General features: G+C 45.7%; 1 protein-coding gene across 1 annotated transcript in view; it reads right to left on the reverse strand.

Annotated features, from left to right (window-relative positions):
• Positions 1–9,138: 9,138 nt before the first annotated feature.
• Positions 9,139–27,921, reverse strand: part of TPO (thyroid peroxidase) — a 670,859-nt gene continuing 652,076 nt past the window's right edge. The window contains exon 14 of the mRNA XM_069605188.1: positions 9,139–9,258. Within this exon, the coding sequence (XP_069461289.1) occupies positions 9,139–9,258 (120 nt within the window). The remainder of the gene's footprint in view (positions 9,259–27,921) is intronic.

Here is a 27,921-nt window from a genome sequence, read left to right on the forward strand (position 1 = left end):
GTTCTGAAAGACCTGGTAGCGTGGGTGATGGCCGTTTTTCAAAATTCCAAATCGAGTTTAGGAAAGGAATAAGTATTTCCCTAAATGGCCTAATTGTAATCTATCAATATCTAACAACAACAGAATCCCTGGTTTGGTTCTCATGCACTCCATATGAGGACTAACCTCTTTCTTACATAACAACCAATTTTATGTGACTGTTTTTAAGATATTTATTATGTAAATATTCAATTCATCATGATAGCAGTGTCAATAAAAAAACACAAATTGAGATAAATTATGTTTGAAAGCTCACTAGCATAACATGTGATAAGAAACATATTGTCATGAAGCACTGATTCCGGCCCTTCTGGACTTCATGATCCATGATGCACCGCAACATCAGGTCGGTGAATCTTCCAACCTGGCCGACGGCCCAGAAAAGCTGTGCTCTAGTGTTTACATGCAACGCTCTGCTTCCTAGAAAACAGGCACACCCCCGCGGCTCTGCGCATCTAAATTGCAACTGCTTAGAGTTGCTAGGCATGTGTATCGAGTCCTTGACCCGTGCTATTTCCAGTTTCTTACCCCTTATTTCGCCTTCCTGGAACCCCCTCCTGATTCCTGCCTTGCTTCTGCTAGCTTTATCACCTTTTATCCCAGATCCCGTCTTGTGCTCGGTGCCGCAGTCTTCCCGGAACTCTCTGAGCATAGGACGCCTGCCCCCTCTCCTTCCTGGATTCCGTTGTTGATCATTCCTGGATACTGAATGCTATCCTGCTTAAGGCAGTCGGCTTACCTCACTCTGGAATCCAAAGACTCGCGCCCCTACCTGTACAAGTCTCAATCAGTGAAGAGGAAGGAAGGTGCTCCCAAAAGGACCACAAACAGGGAAAACAGGTGAGAAAGAAAGAAGGGTGTGACAAATTGAGATGCCAAAAAACTGATATCGAAGTAGACATGGAAGCCGCAGTCCAAGACCTCATGAGAGGGATGCAAGAATTAACCACAGAGGTTCAAAATCTCAATGCTGAAAATGCAGCATTAAAATAGCTTGTCTTGTCCCGGGATTCCGCGTTCAAAGAAAGCGTCCTGGTAGGGGGTATAGTGGACAAATATGATGGCTCTTCCAAGTCCCTGCGTTCCTTCCTTGACTCCTGCCTGGTGCATTTCACGTTCAAACCCTACTATTTTTCCACACCTCAGGCTAAGGTAGGGTTTATAATATCTCACCTCACGGGCAATGCCTTAACTTGGGTGACTCCCCTAGTCAATTCGGGAGACCCACTCTTGGATGATTACGATGGATTTATGGAAGCCTTTAAGGCCATGTTTGATCAACCAGAACTTGTCTACAGTGCACAAGAAAGACTTCTCGAATTCCAGGAAGGAAGTCAGGCTATGCTTACTTACGTGACTCATTTCAAACAGCTAGCTAAAGAAGCCGATTGGTCTCAAGAAGCTAGTTTTATCCTATTCCGAAGGGGATTGAATGACGAAGTCAAGGATGAGTTAGCCAGAGTAGCCAGTCCAAGTTCCTTCCAGGCCTTAATGACCTTTCCTTACAGATTGACTTCAGAATCCAGGAGAGAAAGGCAGAGAAAAGAAAATCAAAGACAACATTCCCAAAGACAACCGCAGAATATCCTTGCCTCAAAGAAGCACCCACTCCACGTTTCTCAGATCCTGAACCTATGCAGTTGGGATCCGTAGGATCAATATTGGACTTTGTATGTATTGTGCCTCTGATAAGCATCTTGTGAGAGAATGCCCAATAGCACCACCCCGGCCTTTGGAAAATGCCAGCTCCCGATCCTAAGCGGAGCGCAGCTTCGGGAGAGAGATGCCTGCTCTGCATCCATTCCTTCCTTGAATACTCCAGGACAAAACACCTTAGTGATTCTCCAGACAATCTTGTCACCTGCTGAGAAAGAATCATTCCCCATCCTGGCCCTAGTGGACTGCAGTGCCATGGGTGTTTTCATAGACCATGACTGGGCTGTGAGTCACAATATTCCTCGAGAATCCAAAGAAATAATAAAACCTGTCGAAGAAATTGACGGAGGACCATTATCTTCCGGGCCCATTACTCACCAAACCAAGGAACTACCACTTTTGATAAACAACCACCAGGAAAAGCTCTGTTTTGATATCATAAAAGCCGCTCACTACCCCATGGTTTTAGGCATGCCCTGGCTTCAGAAACATAACCCATACATCAACTGGGCAGCCGGATCCCTATTTCTAGGTTCTGAATTCTGCCTGTCCCATTGTTTGTCTCAAGACACATTGCAAAACCCTCCTGTGAACTCCCGGAATCTCAAACAATCGCCCTTATGTGTATCCAACATTACCCAAGTTCCTGAGATTTATCAACCATATTCGGATGTGTTTTCAACAGCCATTGTTCAAGCTCTTCCACCCCACAGACCTGAGGATTGCTCCATTGACACAGATGCTTCAGCAGTGATCCCATTCGACAGAATGTTTGTATTATCCGAACCTGAAAAAAGGGCCCTACGAGAATACCGGGATACCAACCTGGCAAATGGGACTATTCGTCCTTCGAAATCTCCAGCCGGTGCTTCTTTATTCTTTGTTCCAAAGAAAGACACCAAAGAACTTCAACCCTGTTTGGACTGCTGTGGTCTCAACCAATGTACTCTCAAGGATCGTTATCCCCTACCACTCATTTCTGACATCCTGGAGGCAGCTCGGGGTGCTGTCATCTTCACTAAACTCGATCTTTGGGGTGCTTATCACCTCATTCGGATAAAGGAAGGCGATGAATGGAAGACGTCCTTCAGAACCCCTTTTGGCCATTTTGAATATCTAGTAATGCCCTTCAGGTCTCGCCAATGCCACTGTGGTCTTTCAACGGTTTATGGATAGAGTCTTCTCAGATATGCTGTTCCTTTTCGTCATCGTGTACCTGGACGATATACTGATTTATTCCAATGACCCCCAAATCCATCAGGAACATGTAAATGCAGTTTTACAATGTCTACGAGAACACAAACTCCTGGCCAAACCAGAAAAATGTCTCTTGTATGTCCAGACCGTTCATTGGGCCTCATTACGACCCAGGCGCTAATGGGTTAACGGCGCCGTAAAAGGCTGCGGCGCTGTTAACCTATTAGCGCCTAATTACGAGGTCGCTTTGCGGGACCCGACCTTAACGGCTGGTGGAGACCAGCCGTTAAAGTAGGGACCCGCAAAATGACCTTGGTGCTAAGTACGGTGCCGCAATTTGCGGCACCATACTTAGCGCCTTCCCCATTCCCATTGAGCCCTATGGGGCAAAAATGGGAATGGGGAAGGGTCATGGAGGAAAGGGGAATTACCGCGCCGCCAACCTTGTAATGGGGTGGTCATTCCCCCTTTCTCCATGGCGGAGTCGGTAACTTACCGGCATGGACTATGGTGCTAATAGCACCATGGTCTTCCGCCAGGGTCGTAATGAGGCCCATTATCTTGGATTTGTGCTGAGCTCCAAAGGAATTGGAATGGATCCTGCCAAGGTCGACTCCAAACTCTCTTGGCCATCACCTATTACTGTAAAACAGATTCAATCCTTCCTGGGACTTGCAAATTTCCACAGAAAATGGGCCTCATTACACGTTGCACGTTAAAAATCACCAATTACCGGCATTGCGCCCTTAACGTGTACGCCCTCGCAGGAGGGCGCTAATAGCATACCGTTACGAGTACGCGGACACGAGCATTGCACCACGCCGGTAATGCCCCTACTGCCATGCCGCTAAACTCCCCCAAAAGTCTCTTACCGGCTTTGACGACAGTGCAGATAGCAACTCCGCCTTGACGTAGCATGCAAATAGCGGTCACCGCTAATAGCGGTGACCGTTAAATAGCGGAACCGGAAACAGCGTCATCGCACAGGAACGGGAAAGAGCATGGCGGCCATCTTTAAAAACACAATCCATTGCCATCCTCTGCCCCCTGGACCTGTTTGTAGTACTGAGGTTGGAGATTTTCTGGAACACCCTTACCATGCCCAAGGCACTTAAAAAACAACTGACCGCCAGCGGAAAGAAAGGTTTTCACCTGAGGAGCTACTTATGCTGACCCAGACCTTATCTGACAATGCTGCAGTGGTCTTTACAAACGACATGCGGCGGGAGACACTCCTTAAAAAAAAGGCTATCTGGACCGAGGTGGCACTGAAAGTAAGTGCTGTGGGCACCAGCACCCGCAATGTACGTGAAGGCCGGAAAAGATGGGATGACCTGAGACTCCGGGTCAGAATGATCCTGGCAGAAAATCATAACATTGCCACCGCAGGTGGATCTGGGTCGCCAATTAAAATAAAGGAATGGGAGGAGACATGCGCCAACCTCATCGGAGTTGAATGCATCAAGGGAGTCGGGAGGATGGAGCATGGCGTGGCAAACACTTTGAATGGAGGTAAGTGTACTGATGAAAGCATGCAATGTGAATCTACTGGTCCCCACAAATGTCAGCCCAGAATCACCTCATGGATGGCCAAACATCCACACATACATCCCACCCTGCCCATGTCAGTGCCAGACCCAAACACACACACATGCACACATCAACAGAGCCAAGTGCCACACACAACACTGCATGGATGAGCCACTGAACTGACACATCACCTGCATCCTTCACAATGAAGTCCAAATGCCCACAACTGCATTGATGATGTAGCCTGCATTAAGTACATTGAACCATAACCAATGCCATCCCCCTTCTTGTCCCCGACAGGGTCACATACAGAGAGTGAGGATGCATCCCAGGCACCCCCTGCGCAGAAGAAAAAAAGACCACAGCTGACCGAGGACACCACCACGACATCAAGGGGAAAAGGCACAAGGCTCCATTTGCAGAGTCTCAAACATCAGTCAAGCGCCACTGCCAAGGCCACACCAAACCCAACTGCCCCACCTCCGGAGGTTCACTCACCACCACCAATCACAGCCACCGAGGGACCACCCTCAGCTGCAGCTAGTTCGGCAGGAGAGGTGGCAGCCACTGCACCATTATCTGATGTGGAGGACCCAACAGAATTCGACCTAGGCATGCACACCCCAAGCCCCCCTGGAACTCCAGAGCCATCCCCCCAGCACACACCTGGCTCCAACGTCACTGGTGACAAGACCATGGGAGCCTTCAGTAGCCCCCCGCTGCCTCCATCTGTACACCTGTCAGCATCACAATGCACAGCAGCCACACCACCACAGCCGGACAGTGCCCTTGACCTGGCCAGCATCAACCAGCGGCAACAGGGTCTCACTGTGCGGTTGGGCAGCATGTGGAGGAGGGTGCCCATCTCAGGGCGGAGATTGGGGAGACATCCAGGCACTCCAGGGAGGGGATGGAGGCATGCACAGACAGTCTGTGTGGGGAGCTCATCCGAGTTCGGGATGTCCTCACACGTATTGCGGACGCAATGGACCGCCAATTCCCACCACCACCAGCACCAGGACAGTCTGCCACTTCTTCGTCCGCCAATTCGCGGCAGACAAGCCCACTCCGACGCTCTGCACGCACCACCAGGCGCACCTATAGGGAGCCTCCAAATGCTGGTTTCGGCAATGACCAATAGGGAGCGAATGTCCATGCTTCTGCGTGCATGCCTGGACGCAAACACTGTGGAAGACACATAATGGACTGTTGTGGGGGGTGGGGGAAGGGTGTGATGGGACTGTTGTGGGGGGTGGGGGGAAGGGTGTGATGGGACAGTTGTGGGGGGTGGGGGTAAGGGTCTGATGGGACAGTTGTGGGGGGTGGGTGGTAGGGTGGTGGGATGTTCAGGGACATGCACATTTTCCTGTTTAAGTTCATAAATACACTGGTGTTTGAGCAAAACACAGGCCTGGACTTCCTCGTTGTGTATGTGTAATTTATTGACGCCAGGGTCCATTGTGAGCTAACAAACAGACACCAGTGCATCACTAGCCATATCCAGGTGACAGTACGAGAACATGTTACTCAGAAGATTTGGTTGATCAGATGCTGTCTCACAGCACGTCCCTCCTGGCCATCCCCTCTTGCATGACCTGCATCCCCTACACCTCCATCCTCATCACCATCATCATCCTCATCAGGTGCTTCTATTTCAACGTCAGGGGGCAGTGGCACATTCCGTCTGATGCACATGTTGTACAGCATGACACATGCCATGGTATTCTTGGCCACCTTCTCATGGCCATACAGGAGAGCGCCACTAGACCTGCTAATGCACCTAAACCGTGACTTCAAAAGTCCAAAAGTCTGCTCGATCACGATGCGGGTACGGGTATGTGCACGATTGTATTCCTCTTCGTGCCTGTTCTGTGGGTTCCGTACAGGTGTGAGGACCCACCTCTTCAGGGGATAGCCGGCATCACCTATATGGGGGAAGTAATGGGGTCCTGTTACTTTTCACCACAAGTGTGGTCGGTTCATATCACAAACATTGAATTGGCATTGAGATTCAAGTACACACTTAACAGCATACATGCAAATGGTCTGTGTAACTGCCATGTGCAAAGGTGAGCTCAACCCTGCAAGTAGACATGCCCCATTGATGCCTCCAACAGTAATTGACATGTTCTGGGTGAGGCCAGGTCTTAGGTGTCCCTGTGCCCAGGCAGATTTGGTACCACACTAGTGGTGTACTGCCCTTCCAACATTGATGTTGCCATGCTGAGAGGCATCACTTCAGTGGTGCTATGGGTTCGTGGTGCATTGCTATGGCTAGGGGGTATCCCTTAGCATGCATTGAAGGGCACAATGCATTATTGATGTCATGCTGGATGAATTCTGCATGACTATGTTGACGGCATGGATGACATTTGTGTATTTTGTGGCGTGGAATGTTGTGCAATGTGGATGTGGATTGATGTTTGATGTTTCTAGACTTGGATTGTCATCTGTGTTGTGTAGCATATACTTGCATGTCCGTTCATCTCAAGTACTTTGCGGCCCTCCCAGATGGACATTGGCGTACATCTGTATGTGCATTTGGACGATGGACTACAGGCTACACCCAGTTGGAGTATCTATCTCTCCCCCCCAGCACACCCAGTTGGAGTATCTATCTCTCCCCCCCCAAGCACACCCAGTTGGAGTATCTATCTCTCCCCCCCCAAGCACACCCAGTTGGAGTATCTATCTTCCCCCCCAAGCACACCCAGTTGGAGTATATATCTCCCCCCCCAAGCACACCCAGTTGGAGTATCTATCTCCCCCCCCCCAAGCACACCCAGTTGGAGTATCTATCTCTCCCCCCCAATCACATTGCCATGTGCTTGGCCTGCTACTCACCAAGTAGCCACGAACATTGTCCCGTTTGTCGCTCCATGTAGCGGGGGATAGTTGAGTTCCGCAGGACCATGGAATCATGGGTAGATATGGGAAATCGGGCACAGCAATGTGTGATTATCTTGTTGGCATCACATACCATTTGGACATTGATGGAGTGGAATTGCTTCCTGTTTCGGTATACTACTTCATTGTGATGTGGGACGACCAATTCCACATGTGTACAGTCGATGGCCCCGATGCAACTTGGGATGCCTGCCAGTGAATAGAAGCCAACTTTGGTGTTTGCAATCTCCTGGCCAGTCCGTGGCATGGATATGTGTTCGGGTGCATGCTTCAGGAGGGCATCGAGTACCTGGTTCAGTGTGCGTGAGAATACTGGTTGGGAGATGCCATGCATCTGCCCCACTGTATGCTGGTAGGTGCATGTGGCCAGGAAGTGGAGCACAGTCACCACCTTCAGTAGAGGGGGGATGGCAGTTCTGATGTCTATGAGGCTCACAATGTCGTTGTGTATCATGTCCCCGATGCTGGTGATGGTATCCCGGTCCAGACGGTACAGGGTGTGTATCTGCTCAGGTGTTAGGTTAAATGGACTGGCTCTGATCCTGAAAATTGGTGGGTGTCTCTGTGGTATGATTAGGTGCCGTTGTGGTGCTTGCTGTGCCTGTCTTGCCCTCCTCCTCCTGCATCTCCTCTGTGCTGCCTGTTGTTGTTGCAGCTGCGCTGCAATCAGGTCCTCCAGGCCATGTAATGCTGCCACTATTGGAACTATCTTGGTGTGGGAAGGGGTGTGGGAAGGGGTGTAGTGTGCTTCTTTTGAGCAGCCACAGTCTCCATTGCCTCCACCTGTGCTGATTTTGGCCACCTGTGGCAGGTGGTAACACTGCACAGTTCTTTTAACGGGTGGTTCGCGATGGCGGTATTAGCGCCATGCCGGTAAGGGGTTTTGGGGGATTTACCATGCCGCTATTGGCATGTACACTTGCCTTGTGATGCTGTGCTATTGCCGGCATGTCGTTATTTACGGGATGGAGGGACGCGCGCATGCGGACTGACCGCTATTAGTGGCACCGTACTTAGCGGTGCCGCTAATGGCGGTGAGCCGGGTCGTAATCCGCATGGGCATTTAACGTTACCGGTATTCCATTACCGGTAACGTTAAATCCCTAATGCCTACCGTGTAATGAGGCCCAATGTATCCCTACGTTTTCTGACATAGTGCATTCCATAGTAGCACTCCTAAAGAAGGACACACCGTTAAAATGGTCTACTGCTCAACAGGCGGCCTTTCAGGAGCTGAAACAAAGATTTACTCAAGGTCCCATCTTGGCGCAACCTGACAAAAATTGGCCCTTTCTGGTGGAAAAAGATGCATCAGACTATGCCATTGGTGCGGTTTTAAAACAAGAATTCGAAGACAAGGTGGAACATCCTATTGCCTACCTATCCCACACATTGACTAGCGAGAGCCACTACTCTGTCCTGGAGAAGGAGTTATTGGCCATCCGACAAGCCTTTACCGACTGGCGCCATCTACTCTTGTGCGCTAAACATCCAGTGCAAGTACGGACAGATCATCGAAGCTGTCATGAACCATCGGACGCGTCCCTTTTGGACTTCCTGGTCCCTTACACATAGGGGCTTGCACTCAGCAGTACTCCCACATGGCCATCAAACACGGAACGTTGTTTACCAGCTTCTGCGTCGAATGCAGCACGTTCTATAAAGAAGACACGCCAATGGCCCCGTGTGTCTCAACGCTACCACTTGCAGTGGCTAGACGTGTGCTGCCGTAGTTGGCTCTCGCTACCTTCTTTGATTCCTGGTTCCTGGCCCCTAATTTTCCCTCCTCATTCATTCCCTTCCTCTTTATTACCTCTTGCATCCCGGATCTCCGTGTACCCGTCTCCGAGTACACTCTTCATCGTTTTCTAGGTCTTCCCGGACATTCTGAACGTTCCAGGAGTCGGAACGCTGAACGCATGCTGGAACCTGAGGACGTTCGCACAGGGTTATACAATTATATGATATGATATGGCATTTGTAACGCGCTTATACACAAGTGTCTCAAGACCCAAACTGTGTGCAAGAAGACTCCTTCAAAGAACTCCAATAAAGAACACAGACAGGTGAGAAGGGGGGAAACCTGTGACAGATTGAGACGCCAACAAACTGAAATTGATACAGAGATGGAGGCGGCAGTTCAAGACCTCATGCGCGGCATGCAGGAGTTAACAACAGAAGTGCAGAATCTTAAAGCCAAGAATGCTGCATTAAAACAATCAGTCCAGTCCCGTGATTCTGCGACCAAGGAAAGCGTATTGCTGGGTGGAGTAGTAGATAAATATGACTATTCTTCAAATAACCTTCGCGGATTCCTTGATTTGTGTTTAGTCCACTTTACCTTTAAACCCTACTACTTCTCTACCCCCAGGGCAAAGGTGGGCTTTATGATTTTGCGTCTTTCCGGGAATGCATTAACTTGGGCTACACCTTTAGTTAATTCTGGAGATGCCCTCCTGGATGAATATGATGGATTCGTACAGGCCTTAAAGACCATGTTTGACCACCCAGAACAGGTCTACAGTGCCCAGGAACGCCTACTGGATTTCCAAAAAGGTTCCCAGGATATGCTTACATATGTGACACGCTTTAAGCAACTGGCCAAAGAAGCAGATTGGTCCTCAGAAGCCTGCTTTACCCTTTTTCGAAGAGGACTGAATGAAGAAATAAAAGATGAGCTAGCCAGAGTGACTTGCCCAGGTTACTTCCAGGCTCTTGTGGACCTCTCTTTACGGATAGACTTCCGTATCCAGAAAAGAAAGGCAGAAAAGAAGATTAGAATGCCTTACCAAAAGACCTCCATAGAACCTTCCTCTAAAGCTGAGCCCACTCCTGCCCCCACTACAGATCCAGAACCCATGCAGCTGGGGGCCTTCCGTGGACCCATATCCCCGCAAGAAAGAATGCAACGGATTCACACTGGGCTGTGTATGTATTGTGCCTCAGACAAACATCTTGTGAGAGAATGTCCCTTAGCTACTCCACGGCATTCGGGAAACGCCAGCTCCCGATCCTAGATGGAGCACAGCTTCGGGAGAGAGATGTTTGCTCCGCATCTATTCCATCCTTGAACTCTCCTGGACAAAACAATCTTGTGATCTTGCAGGCCTTTCTATCGCCATCCAAGAACAAAACCTACCCCATTTTGGCAATGGCGGATTGTGGAGCCATGGGGATAATTATAGATCAAGATTTGGTCACTACCCACCACATTCCATTTGAAACTCGAGGCATCATGCAACCTGAAGAGGCTATCGATGGAGATCTCTCTCTTCAGGACCCATAACCCTACAAACCAAAGAGATCCAGCTCTCGATAAAGCATCATCGAGAGGTGATCAAATTTGACATTATAAAGTCTGCTCATTATCCAATGGTACTGGGGATGCCCTGGTTACAGAAGCACAACCCATACATCAACTGGGCAGCAGGATCCTTGTTTCTTGGTTCCGAGCATTGTATGTCTCACTGTCTATCCCTGGATTCCTCGTCGACATCTTCTGAAGATACGCTGACAGACCTGCAAGGCCCATTCATGGTCTCAAATATCATCCAGGTTCCTAGGGCCTATCAGGATTACACTGATGTGTTTTCAACTGCCATAGTTCAGGCCCTCCCCCCTCACAGACCTGAAGACTGCGCTATTGATACTGAACCCTCAGCAGTGATTCCTTTTGGAAGGATGTTCATTTGATCCGAACCAGAGAAAAGGGCCCTCCGAGAATACTTGGATACCAACCTTGAAAATGGCACGACCTTCCAAATCTCCAGCGGGAGCTTCGTTGTTTTTTGTTCCCAAGAAAGATACTAAAGAGTTTAGGCCTTGTCTTGATTATCGTGGTTTAAATCAATGCACCCTCAAAGACCGCTACCCATTGCCCTTAATCTCAGATATCCTGGAAGCGGTGAGAGGAGCTGTAGTCTTCACGAAATTGGATCTCAGAGGTGCCTACCATCTGATCCGTATTAGGGAGGGTGACAAATGGAAAACAGCCTTTAGAACACCCCTTGGTCACTTTGAATACATGGTCATGCCCTTCGGACTTGCAAATGCCCCAGCGGTCTTGCAACATTTCATGGACCGGGTGTTTTCCGATATGCTGTTCCTCTTCGTCATAGTTTACATGGACGATATTCTGATATACTCCAAGGACCATCTTAAGCATGAAGAGCATGTTAAGGCAGTCTTACAGCGGCTACGTGAACACAAGCTCCTGGCTAAACCCGAGAAATGCCTTTTCCATGTCTCTACTGTTCACTATCTAGGATTTGTCCTTAGTCCAGAAGGAATTGGAATGGAGCACTCAAAAGTCAAAGCCATACTATCCTGGCCTGTACCAACTACCGTGAAACAGATTCAATCCTTCCTGGGACTTGCCAACTTTTACCGGAAATTCATACCTTCCTTTTCTGAGATAGTTCAACCGATTATTACATTGTTGAAAAAAGATACTCCCTTTCTCTGGACAGCAGCCCAAGATGAAGTGTTCCAATGATTAAAGGCAGAGTTTACACAAGCCCCCATCCTGGCTCAACCTGACATCAATTGACCTTTCCTAGTGGAGACGGATGCCTCTAACTACGCCATAGGAGCAGTTCTAAAGCAGGAATTCGAGGATAACTTAGAACATCCCATTGCTTATCTTTCACGAACTCTAACTCCCAGCGAGACTCATTATTCCGTATTGGAAAAGGAACATAGCCATCCGTCAAGCCTTCAGAGAGTGGCGTTATCTACTTCTGTGAGCAAAACATCCTGTTCAGGTCCGTACGGACCATCATAATCTTCAAGTTTTGCAATCTCTGGAATGTAGGAATAGTCATCAAGCCCGTTGGGCCTTCTTCTTTGCCCAGTACCAGTTCCAGATCCATCATGTCCCTGGAACACAGAACATAATTGCTGACGCCTTATCCCAACGTCCCGACTACGAAACTCTTGAAGATCGATCCTTCCCAAAGATGTCCCACCACACAATTTTTGTAGCCCAAGCAATCATCCTCCTGGAAGACATTCGGATGATATGATATGATATGATATGGCATTTGTAACGCGCCTATAAACAAGTGTTTCAAGGCGCGATGAGGCAGGGAGGGGGGAACAAGGGGAAGACAGACAATGATCCTACTAGGCTAGGTGTCATTCAGATCGCGCAAGTGCAGGGGTAGGGGGAAGGGAGAAAGTGCATGGGGAAGGGGAGGGGGGAAGTGCAGTACAAGATAAGTAGAATAAAATAAATAAAGGGCCAGCTGGTGGCAAGTGCAAGGTAAGGGCAGACAAGTGCTGGGAAGGGGGGCTGTAGGGATACAGAGACAGTCCCGCAGTGCAGGGGTTGCCAGGGAGGGAGTGCAAGTGGAGAGTGGCTGGGCCCAGGACCGAGGTCGGTGAGAGTGGCCCAGTTGCAGATTTGGTGCAGTTTCAGTGAAGAATTAGCAGGGGAGAGGGAGAGCGAAAGCAGAAGCAAAGAGGAAGGTTTTGAGGTGCTTCCGGAACCGGAGATGGTTCTCCTCAAGTTTCAGGGAGGCAGGAAGGCTGTTCCAGAGGGAGGCCCCTGCCGCGGAGAGAGATCTACCCCCAGCTTGTTGCTTCGAGAAGCGGCTGACCCTGAGGGAGTTGGAGACGGATGAGCGAAGGGCTCGGGAAGGAAGATATTTAGGAAGAGAGAGTTGAAGGCATTTAGGCCCCAGGCCCCAGAAGGCCTTGTGGACAATGCAGAGGGTTTTGAACTTTATCCTCGCAGCCACTGGGAGCCAGTGTAGAGACTTCAGTCCTGGAGAGATACGGTCCCTAGGCTTGAGGCCAAGGACAAGTCTCGCAGTTCTGTTCTGGATGAGTTGCAGAGGGCGGAGAGTGGAGGAAGGCAGATTAAGATAGAGGCTGTTACAGTAGTCCAGCTTTGAGAGAACCAGGGCTCGTGAGACAGTGAGCTTCTGGGGGAAGGAGAGGAAGGGAAGAATACCTCTGAGGAGGTGCAGCTGGTAGTGTGACTTCTTAGAGACGTCAGATATATGAGGAGAGAAGGAGAGTGTGGATGCAAACCCAGTCCTCTGAGATCTGGAAGGAATTTACAGGGAAGAATCGATGGAATCTTAGAACAAAGGATGGGGATCTGTTCAAGGATAATGGCCTGGTCATTCCCACACAGAGACTACAACAAAGGATTATAAACCTCTGTCACAATACCCTTCACTCAGGAAATCGTGGCATCACCAACACCCTCCGTCTAATACAAAGTCAATTTTGGTGGCCAAAGATGAAAGTTGACATCCAACTCTACATCCAAGCCTGTTCAGTCTGCAATCAAAACAAACATGATAACAAGAGACAAGCGGGTCTCCTACTTCAACCTACGCTACCTACAAGGCCCTGGGAATTCATCGCTACGCTTTATTGTGGAATTGCCACCTTCCAGGGGATACCTGACTATCATGGTCACCTTTGATTTATTCACTCATATGGCTCATTTTACACCATTGTATAAACTACCATCTTCCTCAGAACTCGTTGGAATCTTCCTGAAACACATATTTCGACTTCATGGACTTCCTTCCAAGATCATATCAGACAGAGGACCTCAATACATTTCTCAATTTTGGAAACACTTATGCCGTATACTAGGAATCCAACGCGCCCTCTCCTCAGGTTAACATCCACAGACTAACGGAGCTACTGAATGTGTGAACCAAACCCTGGAGCAATATCTTTGTTGTTTCACCACCAAGGTACAGGACGATTGGTCACTCTTAATTCCTGTGGCTGAAATAGCCTACAACAATTCGGATCGCTCAGCTCTCAAGACCAGCCCTTTTTTTTGCAGCCAAGGATTCCACCCTTTGGTTCTACCTTCCATTCTCCCACATCCTACACCAGTACCTACAGTCGACTCCTGGATTGAAACTCTCATCAACGTACACAAGGAAGCCAAAGAACACTTAGAAAGGGCCCGAACTATCACCAAGCATTATGCGGACTCCAAAAGAAGACCAGGACCTTCCTATGCAGTGGGTGATAAGGTCTGGCTATCCTCGAAACTACTGCCTCGACATTTACGACCGAATAAGTTGGCTCCCCGGTACTATGGCCCCTTTTCCATAAAGGAAATAATAAACCCAGTGGCCTTCCAACACAAACTACCAGACTCCTGGAAGAAGATCCATCCAGTGTTTCACACGTCTCTAATGAAACTGTACGTCCAGTCCTCCTGGACTGCTCCAAGGTCTACCCCTGTAATTGTCGATGACCAGTTGGAATACAAAGTGTCCAGAATATGTGACTCCAGGTACAGACGTGGTCAGCTACAGTACCTGGTTGAGTGGAAAGGGTACCCTCCTAGTGAACGCACCTGGGAACCAATCTCAAACCTAAATGCCCCCAGATTACTCAGACGGTATCATCTACACCCGGGCAAACCCAGAGGGACAGGCCTTTGGAGGAGGCATGCTGTCATGAACCATCGGACGTGTCCCTTTTGGACTTCCTGGTCCATGACACATAGGGTCTTGCACTCAGCAGTACTCCCAACATGGCCATCAAACATGGAACGTTGTTTACCAGCTTCTGCGTCGGATGCAGCACTTTCTACAAAGAAGACAGGCCCCTGCGGCCCGCGCGTCTCAATGCTACTGCTTGCAGTGGCTAGACGTGTGCTGCCATAGTTCGCTCTCACTACCTTCTTTGATTCCTGGTTCCTGGCCACTAATTTTCCCTCCTCATTCATTCCCTTCCTCTTTATTACCTCTTTCATCCCGGATCTCCGTGTACCCGTCTCCGAGTACACTCTTCATCGTTTTCCAGGACTTCCCAGACATTCTGAACGTTCCAGGAGTCGGAACGCTGAACGCACGCTGGAACCCGAGGACGTTCACACAGGGTTATACAAGACCCGAACTGTGTGCAAGAAGACTCCTTCAAAGAACTCCAATAAAGAACACAGACAGGTGAGAAGGGGGTAAACCTGTGACAGAAACTTGTCCTACAGTCAATGGAATGCAGAAACAGTCATCAAGCCCGTTGGGCCTTCTTCTTTTATGCCCAGTACCAATTCCATATTCACCACTTTCCTGGAACTAATAACATTATAGCAGATGCCTTATCCTGGCATCCTGCCTACGAGCCTGTCTAAGCTTGTGCCTTGCCGAAGATGTTTCCAAACACTGTGTTTGTAGCACAGGCGAATTCCCTCCTGGAAAACGTCCGAGCCGAAACACCCTCTTCCGATCTCTGGGAGGATTACATCAGGACTAATCAATGGAACCTAGTTACAAAAGATAGTTATCTCTTCAAGGACAAACAGTTGGCAATACCCACACAAAAACTGAGAGACAAGATCATGAGTCTATTTCATGAAACCTTCCATTCCGGACATTGTGGCATCACTACCACTCTCCGCCTCATTCAGAGACAATTCTGGTGGCCGAAGATGATTGCTGATGTAAGAACTTACATCCAAACCTGCGCAGTGTGCCATCAAAACAAACATGATAACAGAAGACCTGCAGGGCTCCTACATGAAACCGCAATACCAACACGCCCTTGGGAAACTATCTCCACAGACTTCATCATGGAATTCCCCCCATCCAGAGGATATACAACCATAATGGTTACCATCGATCTGTTTACCCATATGGCTCACTTCACACCTTTGTTCAAACTACCATCCTCGCTTGAATTGACTGGGATATTCCTAAAACATATATCCCGCTTAATGGATTACCTTCCAAGATCATCTCCGACTGAGGACCACAGTATATATCCCAGTTCTGGAAACAACTATGCCAAATACTAGGCATCCAGCATGCATTATCTTCTGGATATCATCCTCAGACTAATGGAGCAACCAAATGTGTAAATCAGACCCTGGAACAGTACCTCCGCTGTTTTGCAACCAAGGTCCAGGATGATTGGTCACTTTTGGTTCCTGTAGCTGAATTTGCTTACAACAATTCAGATCATTCGGCTATCAAGACAAGCCCATTCTTTTGTAGTGAAGGATTTCACTCTTCAGTTCTGCCATCTGTCCTACCACATCCTACCCCAGTTCCCTCAGTTGATTCCTGGATTGAAACACTAGTAAACGTACATAGGGGTGCGAAGGAGCACCTGGAGAAAGCCATGATAGAAGTCAAGAAATATGCAGATGCTAAGCGGAGACCTAGCCCTTCATATGAAATCGGGATAAAGTTTGGTTATCCTCAAAACTTCTCCCTCGACATCTACGGCCTAATAAACTGGCTCCCAAGCATTATGGACCTTTCTCCATTAAGGAAATCATTAATCTAGTGGTCTTTCGTCTTCAACTTACAGAATACTGGAAGAGGATACATCCGGTCTTCCACACTTCCTTATTGAAACCGTATGCACGGTCCATCGGAACTACTCCTAGACCTAGCCCTGTGCTCATCAACGACCAGATTGAATTCGAGGTCTCCAGGATATGTGATTCTAGATACAGACGGGGTCAGCTCCAATATTTGGTGGAATGGAAAGGATACCCCCCAGCGAACGCACCTGGGAACCTGTCTCAAATATGAATGCCCCCCATCTAGTACAAAGGTTCCATCGAATCCATCCAGGCAAACCCAGTGGTTCTGGGTTTAGGAGGAGGCATGCTGTCATGAAACACCGATTCCGGCCCTCCTGGACTTCGTGGTCCATGATGCACCGCAACATCAGGTCGGTGATTCTTCCAACATGGCCGACGGCCCAGAAAAGTTGTGCTCTAGTGTTTACATGCAACGCTCTGCTTCCTAGAAAACAGGCACACCCCCGCGGCTCTGCGCATCTAAATTGCAACTGCTTAGAGTTGCTAGGCATGTGTATCGAGTCCTTGACCCGTGCTATTTCCAGTTCCTTACCCCTTTTTTCCTCCTTCCTGGAACCCCCTCCTGATTCCTACCTTGCTTCTGCAAGCTTTATCACCTTTTATCCCGGATCCCGTCTCGTGCTCGGTGCCGCAGTCTTCCCGGCATTCTCTGAGCATTGGGACGCCTGGCCCCTCCCCTTTTGGATTCCGTCACTGATCATTCCTGGATACTGAACGCTATCCTGCTTAAGGCAGTCGGCTTACCGCACACTGGAATCTGAAGACTCGCGCCCCTACCTGTACAAGTCTCGATCAGTGAGGAAGAAGGAAGGTGCTCCCAAAAGGACCACAAACAAGGAAAAACAGGTGAGAAAGAAAGAAGGGTGTGGCACATATTCAAATAGTATCTAATTAATATCTTTTTAGGTAAAGAAACATGAAACGACACTGAAAGACGTTAAAGAAAAGGTTGGAAGCCTGCATAATCATTTGATAGTGAGATCTTGTGCATAAGCACATAGATGTTTGCAATAATGTATTTATAATTTTTCATGCGGGTAATTTATTCATGTATGAATGTTACAATTTATTGACAGAAATGAAGAAATATAAACTCCTATTATTCTGACTGTAAATACACATGGCATCAGGTGATTGGACGGACAGTTAATATAAATAACAATCTAATTTCTCTATTTAGCCATTGTTCTGTCTATAAATGATGAATATAATTGTAAGTATAGTGGACTACTCCCCAGATGAAGAATATTTTGATATTCAAAACATGTTGGGAAATATTGCATCTGTCCTGAGTACTAGAAGAAACAAAGATTGTTGGATGAGAGACATCACAAATGTATATGGTTTATGTACATTGAAATGTATATTTGCAATGTATAAAATTAGAAACACAATGTATGTAAAATGTTTCGAAGAAAACAATGCTAATTTCTTTAATATAATTTTCTGTAAAATAGTCTAAAGTATTTTTTATTCATCAATGAATTCAATATTTACATAATAAATATCTTTAAAACAGCCATATAAAGTTGTTTGCATTATAAAAAATTGTTTTGTTCAATTATGTTTTTTTGCTAGAAGACTTTTGTTCTCTTGGCACTTGCTTCTCTTGAACATGTATATGACACATTGCAATCTAATTTTCTAATAATTTAAAATCTTAGTGCACCTGTATTTCACAACATTTTCTAATTTTAATCTATGCCGGCGGCAGGAATAATATACAAAATCAATGTTATATTCAGCAAGACTGAGGTCTTTGATCAAGTAGATAGAGATATCCTTTGGCAAAAATGGGCATTGTTGGGACTACCCAATGGATTATTGAAATGTTTATTCATGCCCCCAGATCCCTGAGGTCTCTTTCGTATACTCTATTAATAATTATTAAAGGTGATAAAGTACCAACATTAAATAGTTTTGCAAGACTATGCAAATTATGTTTAGCTGAGTTTCAATTTGATAATACTGAGGAGATGGCAAATCAATCCATACTGAAGAAAGATTGTACGGCTTTACACTGGTTACTACATGAATTGCTTATTAGAAGGTATGCAACTTATGAAGAATACATACAGGTTCCAAGAAAATTATGACCCCTATCTAGTATCTAGTACAATTTCCTTGTCCTAAATACAGAGAGATGTAAATCAGGTTTAAGTTTAATGTATTACCCATGCTCTAAAAAATTGGCCCCAGAAATGTATTTCTCAAAGATTTGACACTTTTGTGGGAAGCAAAAGGAGATGAGATCTCTGAAGCCTTGCAGGTCTGGCACAAAAGCGCATTGAATTTTTGTGCCGATTTGTCTATAAATCACATTTTCTCTGGACAGAGGTTGTTTTGGGATACAGTTATGAAGGGCCATCACATTTCATTAGTTATAATTTTGCTTGCATTTTGTATGGATATGTGTACCTTTTTAGATGACATTTTGTAAAAATGTTTATGTCATTTCAGATGATTACTAATGGGTTTTGTTATTAATTGGTCTCATCTTTATGTAATGAACCTTTTGATTATTTAAGTTGTGAATGGTTTGTATCAAACCACATCACAATACATAAATAAATACATATTTAGGATTTTCCTCTAGAAAAACTAAAGTCATTAAAAAGTGCATACTATATTGAACATGCCACCCATCATTTTTAAATGGGTGGCCATCTGATTGATCTACTTTAATTAGTCAAAGTTAGCTCTTGTGCTTAAAAATAAAATACATGCACTGTTTATATGTTTAAATGGCATGATGCTCATTTAGACATCCCCTATTCTGTTTGTCTAACACAGTGCCTAAACGAGAAATGCTTTGTTTGATTAGTCAAACACAAACCCTTGAATGCAGAAATATTATCAGCATTTCAAGCTATTTATGCTTCAATGAATTGTCAAAATATATTTTGGTAGAAGGATTGCCCACTCGATAAGATCAATAATACTTAAAATTCATTCTTATACCAGAATTCCCCATTTAAGAAAATCATTCAAATCATATCGGTATACTTGTAAATGCATAATACAGAGTTGGTTTCAATTTGGTTACACAGTTTACATTATCTTTGTTTTTTTATGCTCATGTAGCAACTGCACACAATCCCCTTAATATCGTCATCTCAGTGAGAATGTTCCACGAAGAGATGTATCATTGGGGACATAATATTTTAAAATTCCGATGTGTGACCTCTGCTCTTCAATTTGTTAATTTGCTGTTCTCATGGTCTGCCATATTTACGGCTTTCCACAATGACTTGTAATAAAGTATATGCAGTTTTTAGTTTTGCATTTGGTATGTCCTAAACAATTCCACTATATTCCTTTACAGTGATTGAAAGACTACAGTGTTTAAAATAAAATCACATAAGGAGCAGCTGGAAAACTGATAATGGCCTACAATGGGGGAGTGGTATAGTGCTCTTATAATTACAGTTGTTTCGCATTTTCCTTAAAGCGTGTAATCAATCCCGTAAAATTTCCCTAAACTGAATTTGAACAGTGGAGTTTTTCCACCCAAATATTGTTCTATCAAGGACCATTTTATTTTATAGTTTTTCTAATTTGGTGACTGTACTGGGAAAATGTTGTTGCTCACAACAAACCTTGGTTTTTCTTATGGCCTTTCTGCTGGATTAATCAATTCATTCCTGTTATTGTACAAGGCCCTTTTTTTATCAGTCTTTTTGGGCAACCTGGGTCTATTAGGGAAAGAAATAAAGCGTTTGCTTCTCTAAAATATTTTGCAGCCATAGTACAATTGTATTTGTATTTTATTGTACTTTATATAGCGCCTTTAACCAAAGTGCTTTACATAGAACAATCAGCGGTACATTAAAATCAGCAATAGAAATCGGTGTTCAGGGTCAACCAGTATCAATCAAACAGATGACTGAAGCAAATGAGTTTTTAAAGATGTGCAGAACAGAGAATAGGAGGTAATAGATCGAAGGGATATAGGAAGAAGGTTCCAGTGGAGAGGGGCAAGAAGCTGGAAGGCGCGAAAGCGGGACTGAGTACAGGGGGGACGAGGAACATTATGTCGAAAAAGACCAGCAGAATGAAGAGAACGAGAAGGATAATAGCATGAGAGGAGAGATGCAAGATAGTCAGGGGCAAGACCGTAGAGAGATTTAAAAACTAGACACAAGAAATTGTATTTGAGCTGAGAATAAAACAAAAGCCATCCAAGTGAGGCAAGATAGGAATAAATTGAGCCCCGATAAGAGAGAAGGCAAAGTGAGCAAATAGAAGAATGATAGATTGATTTGAGAGGAGCAAGGCGTGAACAGAGAAGACCAAAGGATAGAACAGAGCAGTAGAAGAGTTGGCAGAAAACTAGCAAGGATACAAGAAGCAAATAGCATCAAAAGTAAGAAATTGGCAAATATTACGTATATTGTAAAGATGAAATTGACAGGCGCATGACGTGAGGGAGATATGATGGGCAAAGGAAAGATTAGAGTCAAAATAAAGACAAAGATTGCAAGCAGTGAGGGAGATGGCGAGTTTAGAGGGAGGAAAAGAAATAGAAGGCAGAGGAGACAGGGACATTTTCCATGCTGGGCTGAGCGGGTGACTGTAGTCTGGTGAAAAAGTATGTAGACCCTCCGTGGGCCTTGTTTTTCAAATTTGTTGTTCCTAACTTTGTTTCCCCCTCTGTCTGAGCACCCCCTGCCCCTCTCCCCTTCCGTTGTCTCTGTTGCTGGTGCCTCCCTCTGCCTCCCGCCTACCAGCCCTCCCATCCCACCCTGATTGGCTGCTTCATCTTCCGGGCCAAGCTAGGTTGCCTTGCAGTCACCGCGCTTGCCATTTCCATGCCGGGCTGAGCGGGTGACTGAAGGCTGGTAAAAAGGTATCTAGACCCTCCGTGGGTCTTGTTTTTCTAATTTGTTGTTCCTACCTTTGTTTTCCCCTCTGCGTGTGCTCCCCATGCCTCCTCTCCCCTTCAGTTGTCTACGTTGCTGCTGCCTACCTCCCTCCTGCCTCCCAGCCCTCCTACCACCACCCTGATTGGTACGCCCTACCCCTCCTCATTACTGGCGCTACCAGTGCAGCCCCTGGCCGGCAGCTCCATAGCTAATGGCCCCTACGGCAAAGGGCGGCTGCACTGTAGCGGCTGTTGCCAGTCAGTCTTCCAGGATAGTCCCAGGAGCTTCCCTGCCGCCTTCAGACCCCTACAATTGGTTGTGTTATATTCCCTGTGTTGTTATAATATGCACTGCATCAGTATTTTTTTTTTAAAAACTGCATTGGCAAAACTAGGCCTTTTCTCCCCTTTCTAGGATTCTCAAACGTAGGTGTGTTTTTCCAAGTGTTGTTATAAAATGCACTGTATCAGTATTTAAAATAACTGCATTGTAAAAACTAGGCCTTTTCTCCCCTTTCTAGGATTCTCAAACTTAGGTGTGTTTTTCCAAGTGTTGTTATAATATGCACTGTATCAGTATTTAAAATAATTGCATTGTGAAAACTAGGTCTTTTCTCCACTTTTTAGGATTCGCAAACTTGTGTGTGTTTTTCCAAGTGTTGCTATAAAATGCACTGTATCAGTATTTAAAATAATTGCATTGTGAAAACTAGGCCTTTTCTGCCCTTTTTAGGATTCTCAAACTTAGGTGTGTTTTTCCAAGTGTTGCTATGATATGCACTGTGTCAGTATTAAAAAAAAAATACATTGTGAAACCTAGGCCTTTTCTCCCCTTTCCAGGATTCTCAAACTTAGGTGTGTCTTCTCACCTGTCTCAAACGTGCATTTTGTGAACTCTTTAATCCTGAGTGTTGTCGTCTGTCCTATTGCTTAACTTGCTTGCCTCTCGCTGTCTTGTCTCCCTACTCTAGTGTCCTTTGCTAGTGTCTCTGCCTCTCACTGCTAGGCCACAAATGGCCATACATGGAAATAAGGCCCAATAACCATATACCCAAATGACACATCAGTCGCGACGTTCGTTTTCCAAACAAGTCTGGTTTTATTCAGAGTATCTCAGTCACCCAACCTCATGACGTGTGTTCCCAGACACCGTGAGATGCGAGAGAGAGCGAACAGCGCTCAAGCAGCAATATATAGACATTATACATCATCCTTTGCTAATGCTATTCGACCTGCCCTCATACATGTCATACAGGCTAGGGTTCAGTGATTGACAATTATGACACGTTATGACAAGTCTTCATTCAGTCTAAACATTAGTTATTCTTGCAAAGGCTGCAGAGACAGTTTTCTGGTATGAGGAACATGGAGCGCTGGCTCGCTAAGGATATCTTGTTCTTAGCAGAGAAACATTCCATACTACTTTATCTGTTTGCTACGGTTCATGAGCTAAGGGTCAGACAGTTCTGAAGCAGAAAATACCATCCTCCATGAAGGAGCACCGCTGGAAGAATATAATTCATGTTTAACTGCCTTTTACAACAGTGCTTGCAAGACAAACAGGCACCTGGACTACTGATTAGGTGTGGCTTCTCCACGGCTTCAAGGACTTAGAGGGAAAACAATGTATTTCTGCACAGTTCTGCATTCCTGTCTGTGTTAGCATTTCAGAGTTCAAGCCGTTGCCTCGCACCGTGTGTGGATCTAAAGCATAGAATACATTTGCAAAGTGTTACAGAAAAGAAGATGGCTGGCATGGTTACATTCAGGTTTCTCGGATTGCGATGTTTGTCACATGATGCGATTCACTTCTGGCCAACATATTATATGTCTCATTCAGCTATGTGATTACTTTTTCTGTATAACATCCCTTCCACCTCACTTGTCTCCCACCTACTCTATGGTGCTCTCTGTCTCTCCTATCTTTTCTAACTGCTTCTCTATTGAATATCCTGTTCTCCTCACTAAATCTGGTAGGAATAAGTTTAAAAGGGACATCCTGGTCTCCAACCCAGGCCTCCCTATCGCTGTGTTAAGGATTCCAATCAGGCACACACCCAGGTCTTGCCTAGCATGTAGTGCGCAAATGAAATACTTATTTTTTTGTGTCCATAAATTCAGTATTCTGAATGATATCCCACTCGTATCACACCTGTCTCAAAATACCCCACAGGTCACACTGGACCAGGAATCAGGCTAGTTTGTAAAGGTAAAGATTTGTTTATTTATTTTAAGAAAGATATCAAAGCAAGGTTTCAGACTGGAGTCAGACTATTACAAGTTCTTAAGTGAAAGAGAGGATGGGTTGAGATTGGGATAAGACAAGGCAATATACTATGGGTTACCATTCTTCCTGTTGATACTTACAATCCACTGTCATTAAGATTGGACCGTCAGGGCTCTGGTCATTGAATTGGGTCAGGTCTACCGGCAGCAGGGCACTTCTGGCAGAATGGTCAGTGACGGTTCTGGTCAATTTGGACAGCACCTCAACTGGATTTGGAATGGATTGGCCCGTCTGGTCACTGGACATGGCAGATTAGCAGGATACGAGTTTCAGCAGGCGAGCCTTAATGGTAGCAAACCAGACTGGATCAGAATTAAATTCTCTTAAGTTTGGGACGGTTGAATTTGGGTCTAGCTAAAAAGAGTTCAGCAAATACAGAGTCTTGCATTCTGCATAGAAGTCTGGAATCATCTGCAAGGTGAAGAGCTCTGGAACAAAGCGTGGATGTGTTCAGGAAGCAATGTCTCTATGTGTAGTATACTTATATATATTTATCCTACCAAGTGACATTACAAAGTTTATGGTGTGGGCAGAATTTCAAAACACACCCCTATGGCTGTGAGTGGCCACAGGTACTTGCCTTGTTCTGGTCTGCAGTCAGAACAGAGCTGTTATCTTTATGATGCAATTTAGGAACTCCCACATTGATTTTGACCAAAACGTAACTTTTGCACAAATGTACATTTCTAAAATGATGTCCCCCTAATACAACCAGGTACATACATTGCATATATGATGGGTTATTTTCACATTAAATCCCCATCTCTGTGAGAGCTGTCTTTGTCATTCTATAGAATTTTATCAATTTTAATCATAACAGTTTGGACTAATAATTTCTAATTCAGTACAGATCTGGGCGATTATTACCAGAGCATGAATATACAATCTTAGACTTGCAGCATTAAAAGTTGTGCTACAATTATGGTTTTCATGCTCTCTTTGTTGTCAATATGCGAGAATTTCCAGCACCCATTGAGTCTTCCTGTAGCAGAGGGGGTGTCGACTGAAGTGTCATCTTTCTCAGACTGGGCACTGTCAAGTCCGAATTAACCAGTTTCTCCAAACTAGGTTACTTTAAAAGACACTTTAAGGACCTTCATTGAAAACATATACAACTAAACACAGTTTATAAGGGATTTGGACATTTAAAAGAATTAAGCCCTTCACAAACATGCTGTTAAATAGGCGAATTTTGCAATTTCTTCAGGGAAAAAACACTTTTAAACTGGGTTTTTCCATCTAATTTTCTCTTTGCAGCATACACATATTTAACTCAGCATTGTCCTGAGTGCTGGGATTTGTTTTGCATGAAATACATTTCTTAGTTGCTTTCAGTCAGTGAGGCCCGGTTTCTCTTCTGACTGCACTGGATGATCTGTGGTTTCAGCACACTTTTCATTTCAATACTTCACTTGGAAAATGACTGAATTTAGTGCCAAAACAGCACTTTGACGGTTCGAATTGATCAGGAAAACTGCATTTTAAAGGCATTTTGGGTTTTAGCCCACTTCTGTGGCCTTGCTTCATGTGACAGGTAACAGTGTCTACTGACATTCAGTGAGTCCTGTTTTTACACCAACTTTGACTGTGTGTGGCAGAGATGTGCAGCCATCTGTGATTTATGACCCATGTGCAGTTTTGCAAATTTGGCACGCACAGCGGTTATCGCATCCATTTTTGGCAGTTTCTTTCCCCCATTGGCAAAGTGATGCAGTGGGGCATATCCGAATGGGTAAAAATATCCCTCACATCCCCTCCCGACTTCAGCGTAACTTCCAGTCTTGGAGAAGTCGGGCATGTGGGATTTTTTTTCCATCCATCTGAAGAAATCTGGTTGCTTCTACCGTCCGCGATTGATGCGACACGCTCTCCTCACCGGTTCTGTGTGGAGCGACACTCCGGATCTCTTGGGTTTTTCCTCCCTGTCCTCGAGGAGGTCCTCCGTGGTGATTAGGTGGATTTAGTTCCAGTACTAGAAGACAGGACATAGCACGGTTATGAACATTTTTCCCACAACTGTTCCCCGGGGGATTTCAGCAGTGGGAGAAAGGCATTCAATTACTAACAATTGACAATATTCCCTGCATATATTCAATGATAATTTACAGTTTCCTCGCATGTAATCAATGAACATTTAATAATTTTTCTATATTCCGCCTCTGGGTTTCCGGTATGCTCTTCTATTTGCTGCAAAGTATGCCTGGGATGGCAACTCTTTAGCTGGTTTATGTGGACCCACTTGTCTTCCCCTTCTGTCAAATTGCCCTTGGGGATGCGGATTCTGTAGGCGACTGGTGAGATTCTGTCTACAATTTCAAAAGGACCCAGCCAACTTGGGAGAAATTCGCACTCTTTGGCTTGGTTCCTTTGGAAATCGTACAAGTAGACCCTGTCTCCTACTTGGTATTCCTTTTTGGTTGTCTTAAGGTCATAGTGGGTCTTCATACTGGCTGCAGATCTTTCTAGATTCTGCTGAGCATACGCAAAAACACGTTGAAGGTGTTTTTTTCAGATTCTCAACATACTCATGAGTTGTGGAGGCATTTATCAAGGTCTGCTCTTTGGTTCTGTAGAGCAGATGCTGGGGTAGCACCATCCTTCATCCAGTCATCAGCTCAAATGGAGACATTTTTGTTGCAGAAGCAGGGCTAGATCTGATGGCCATCAGGACAAGGGGTAATCGAATATCCCAACTCAAATAGCCCAGAGTTTGCCCAAACCTTTTTAATATGCTCACAATAGTTTTATTGTACCTCTCAACTCTACCACTAGAGGAAAGAGGTATGCAATGTCTAATTTCCTTTTTACCCCAAGGATCTCCCACATCTTTGTCATCACTTTGCTGGTGAAGTGATTACCTCGGTCTGACTCAATCCTTTGGGGTAGTCCAAAACACGAGAAGATGTGATTGATCATCAGGGCAGCTTCTGTTTCTGTCTTGCAATTTGGGGCCGGGAGACATTCCACCCACTTAGTAAACAAGCATGTTACGGTTAACATGTACTTGTTCCCCCTAGAAGAGCGAATCACGGACCCGATGAAATTGACTTGCAAATCTGACCAAGGTGTGTCATCCCCCTCTTTTGGAGGGGAGCACGGTGTGTGAGTGAGGTTAGCTGAAATTGTGCACACACAAGACACCCCTTCAAGTATTAGTCGAGGTCCTGCCCCATGTGTGGCCAGTATGCAACCTCTCACAAGATTTCTAATGTCGTATGAAACCCCCGATGACCGGCTGTGGCCGCATCATGGGCATGACTTAGCATCAGGCTTGGACCACCCACTAGTCACAGACAGTTATGTATCTCCTCACAACAAACCGTCTTGGATTTGGAACATTTTTGGACATTTCATCAACACTCTGAGGTCCTCTTTTCCAATGCAATCGGTATCCATCAGGGGAAAGTTCTCAGGGTCCTCAAAGTGTTGAAAAAACTTACCAATTATTGGATCCCCTTTTTTAGCCATAATTAAATCGGCATCTGGGGTCTCCTTACTCCACTGGGCAGTTGAGAGTTCATTGTGAGCATTTGTCTGGGACCTAGTGAAAGCAGTGACCTGGATTTCCCCCAACAGGGACTCAATCTCAAGTAGATCCCCTTGGATAGCTCCGGTTTTGGCCAGCTGATCAGCTAAGTCATTCCAGTTTTATCTGGTCCCTCTACTTTAGAATGACCCTTGATCTTTTTCCAGTAGATGGTCATCCCACTGGAGATGACCAGGTCATCAATATTCTGTATTAATTCTCCATGTTTTAGTGGTTTATTGCTAGCACATAGCATGACTCTGGTTTTCCAATTAAGTAGGTGCTCCACGAACCCGTTCCAGACATAATCTGTATTAGTGATTATGACCAGTCCGTGGAGTTGGTGTTGGACAGCAGTGAGAATGGCTTGATGCACAGCCATCAGCTCTGCCACTTGAGTACTACGGGGACCGATTTTGTACCCAGCTGAGGGTTCTGAGGCATCATTCACCCAGGCACTCCCCACGCCAGCCACTAGTACCTTTTTCCTTTGGTTTGTCAACACGGTAGGAGCACCCATCCACATAGACAGTGGGCATTCCCTCACACTTGTCCTCTTCAAAGACTTTGTGTGGGGAATTGAGGTACGCCTCCGT

Source organism: Ambystoma mexicanum, chromosome 4p (assembly GCF_040938575.1).
Source record: "Ambystoma mexicanum isolate Mex_15411 chromosome 4p, UKY_AmexF1_1, whole genome shotgun sequence".
Taxonomy (NCBI): Eukaryota; Metazoa; Chordata; class Amphibia; order Caudata; family Ambystomatidae; genus Ambystoma; species Ambystoma mexicanum.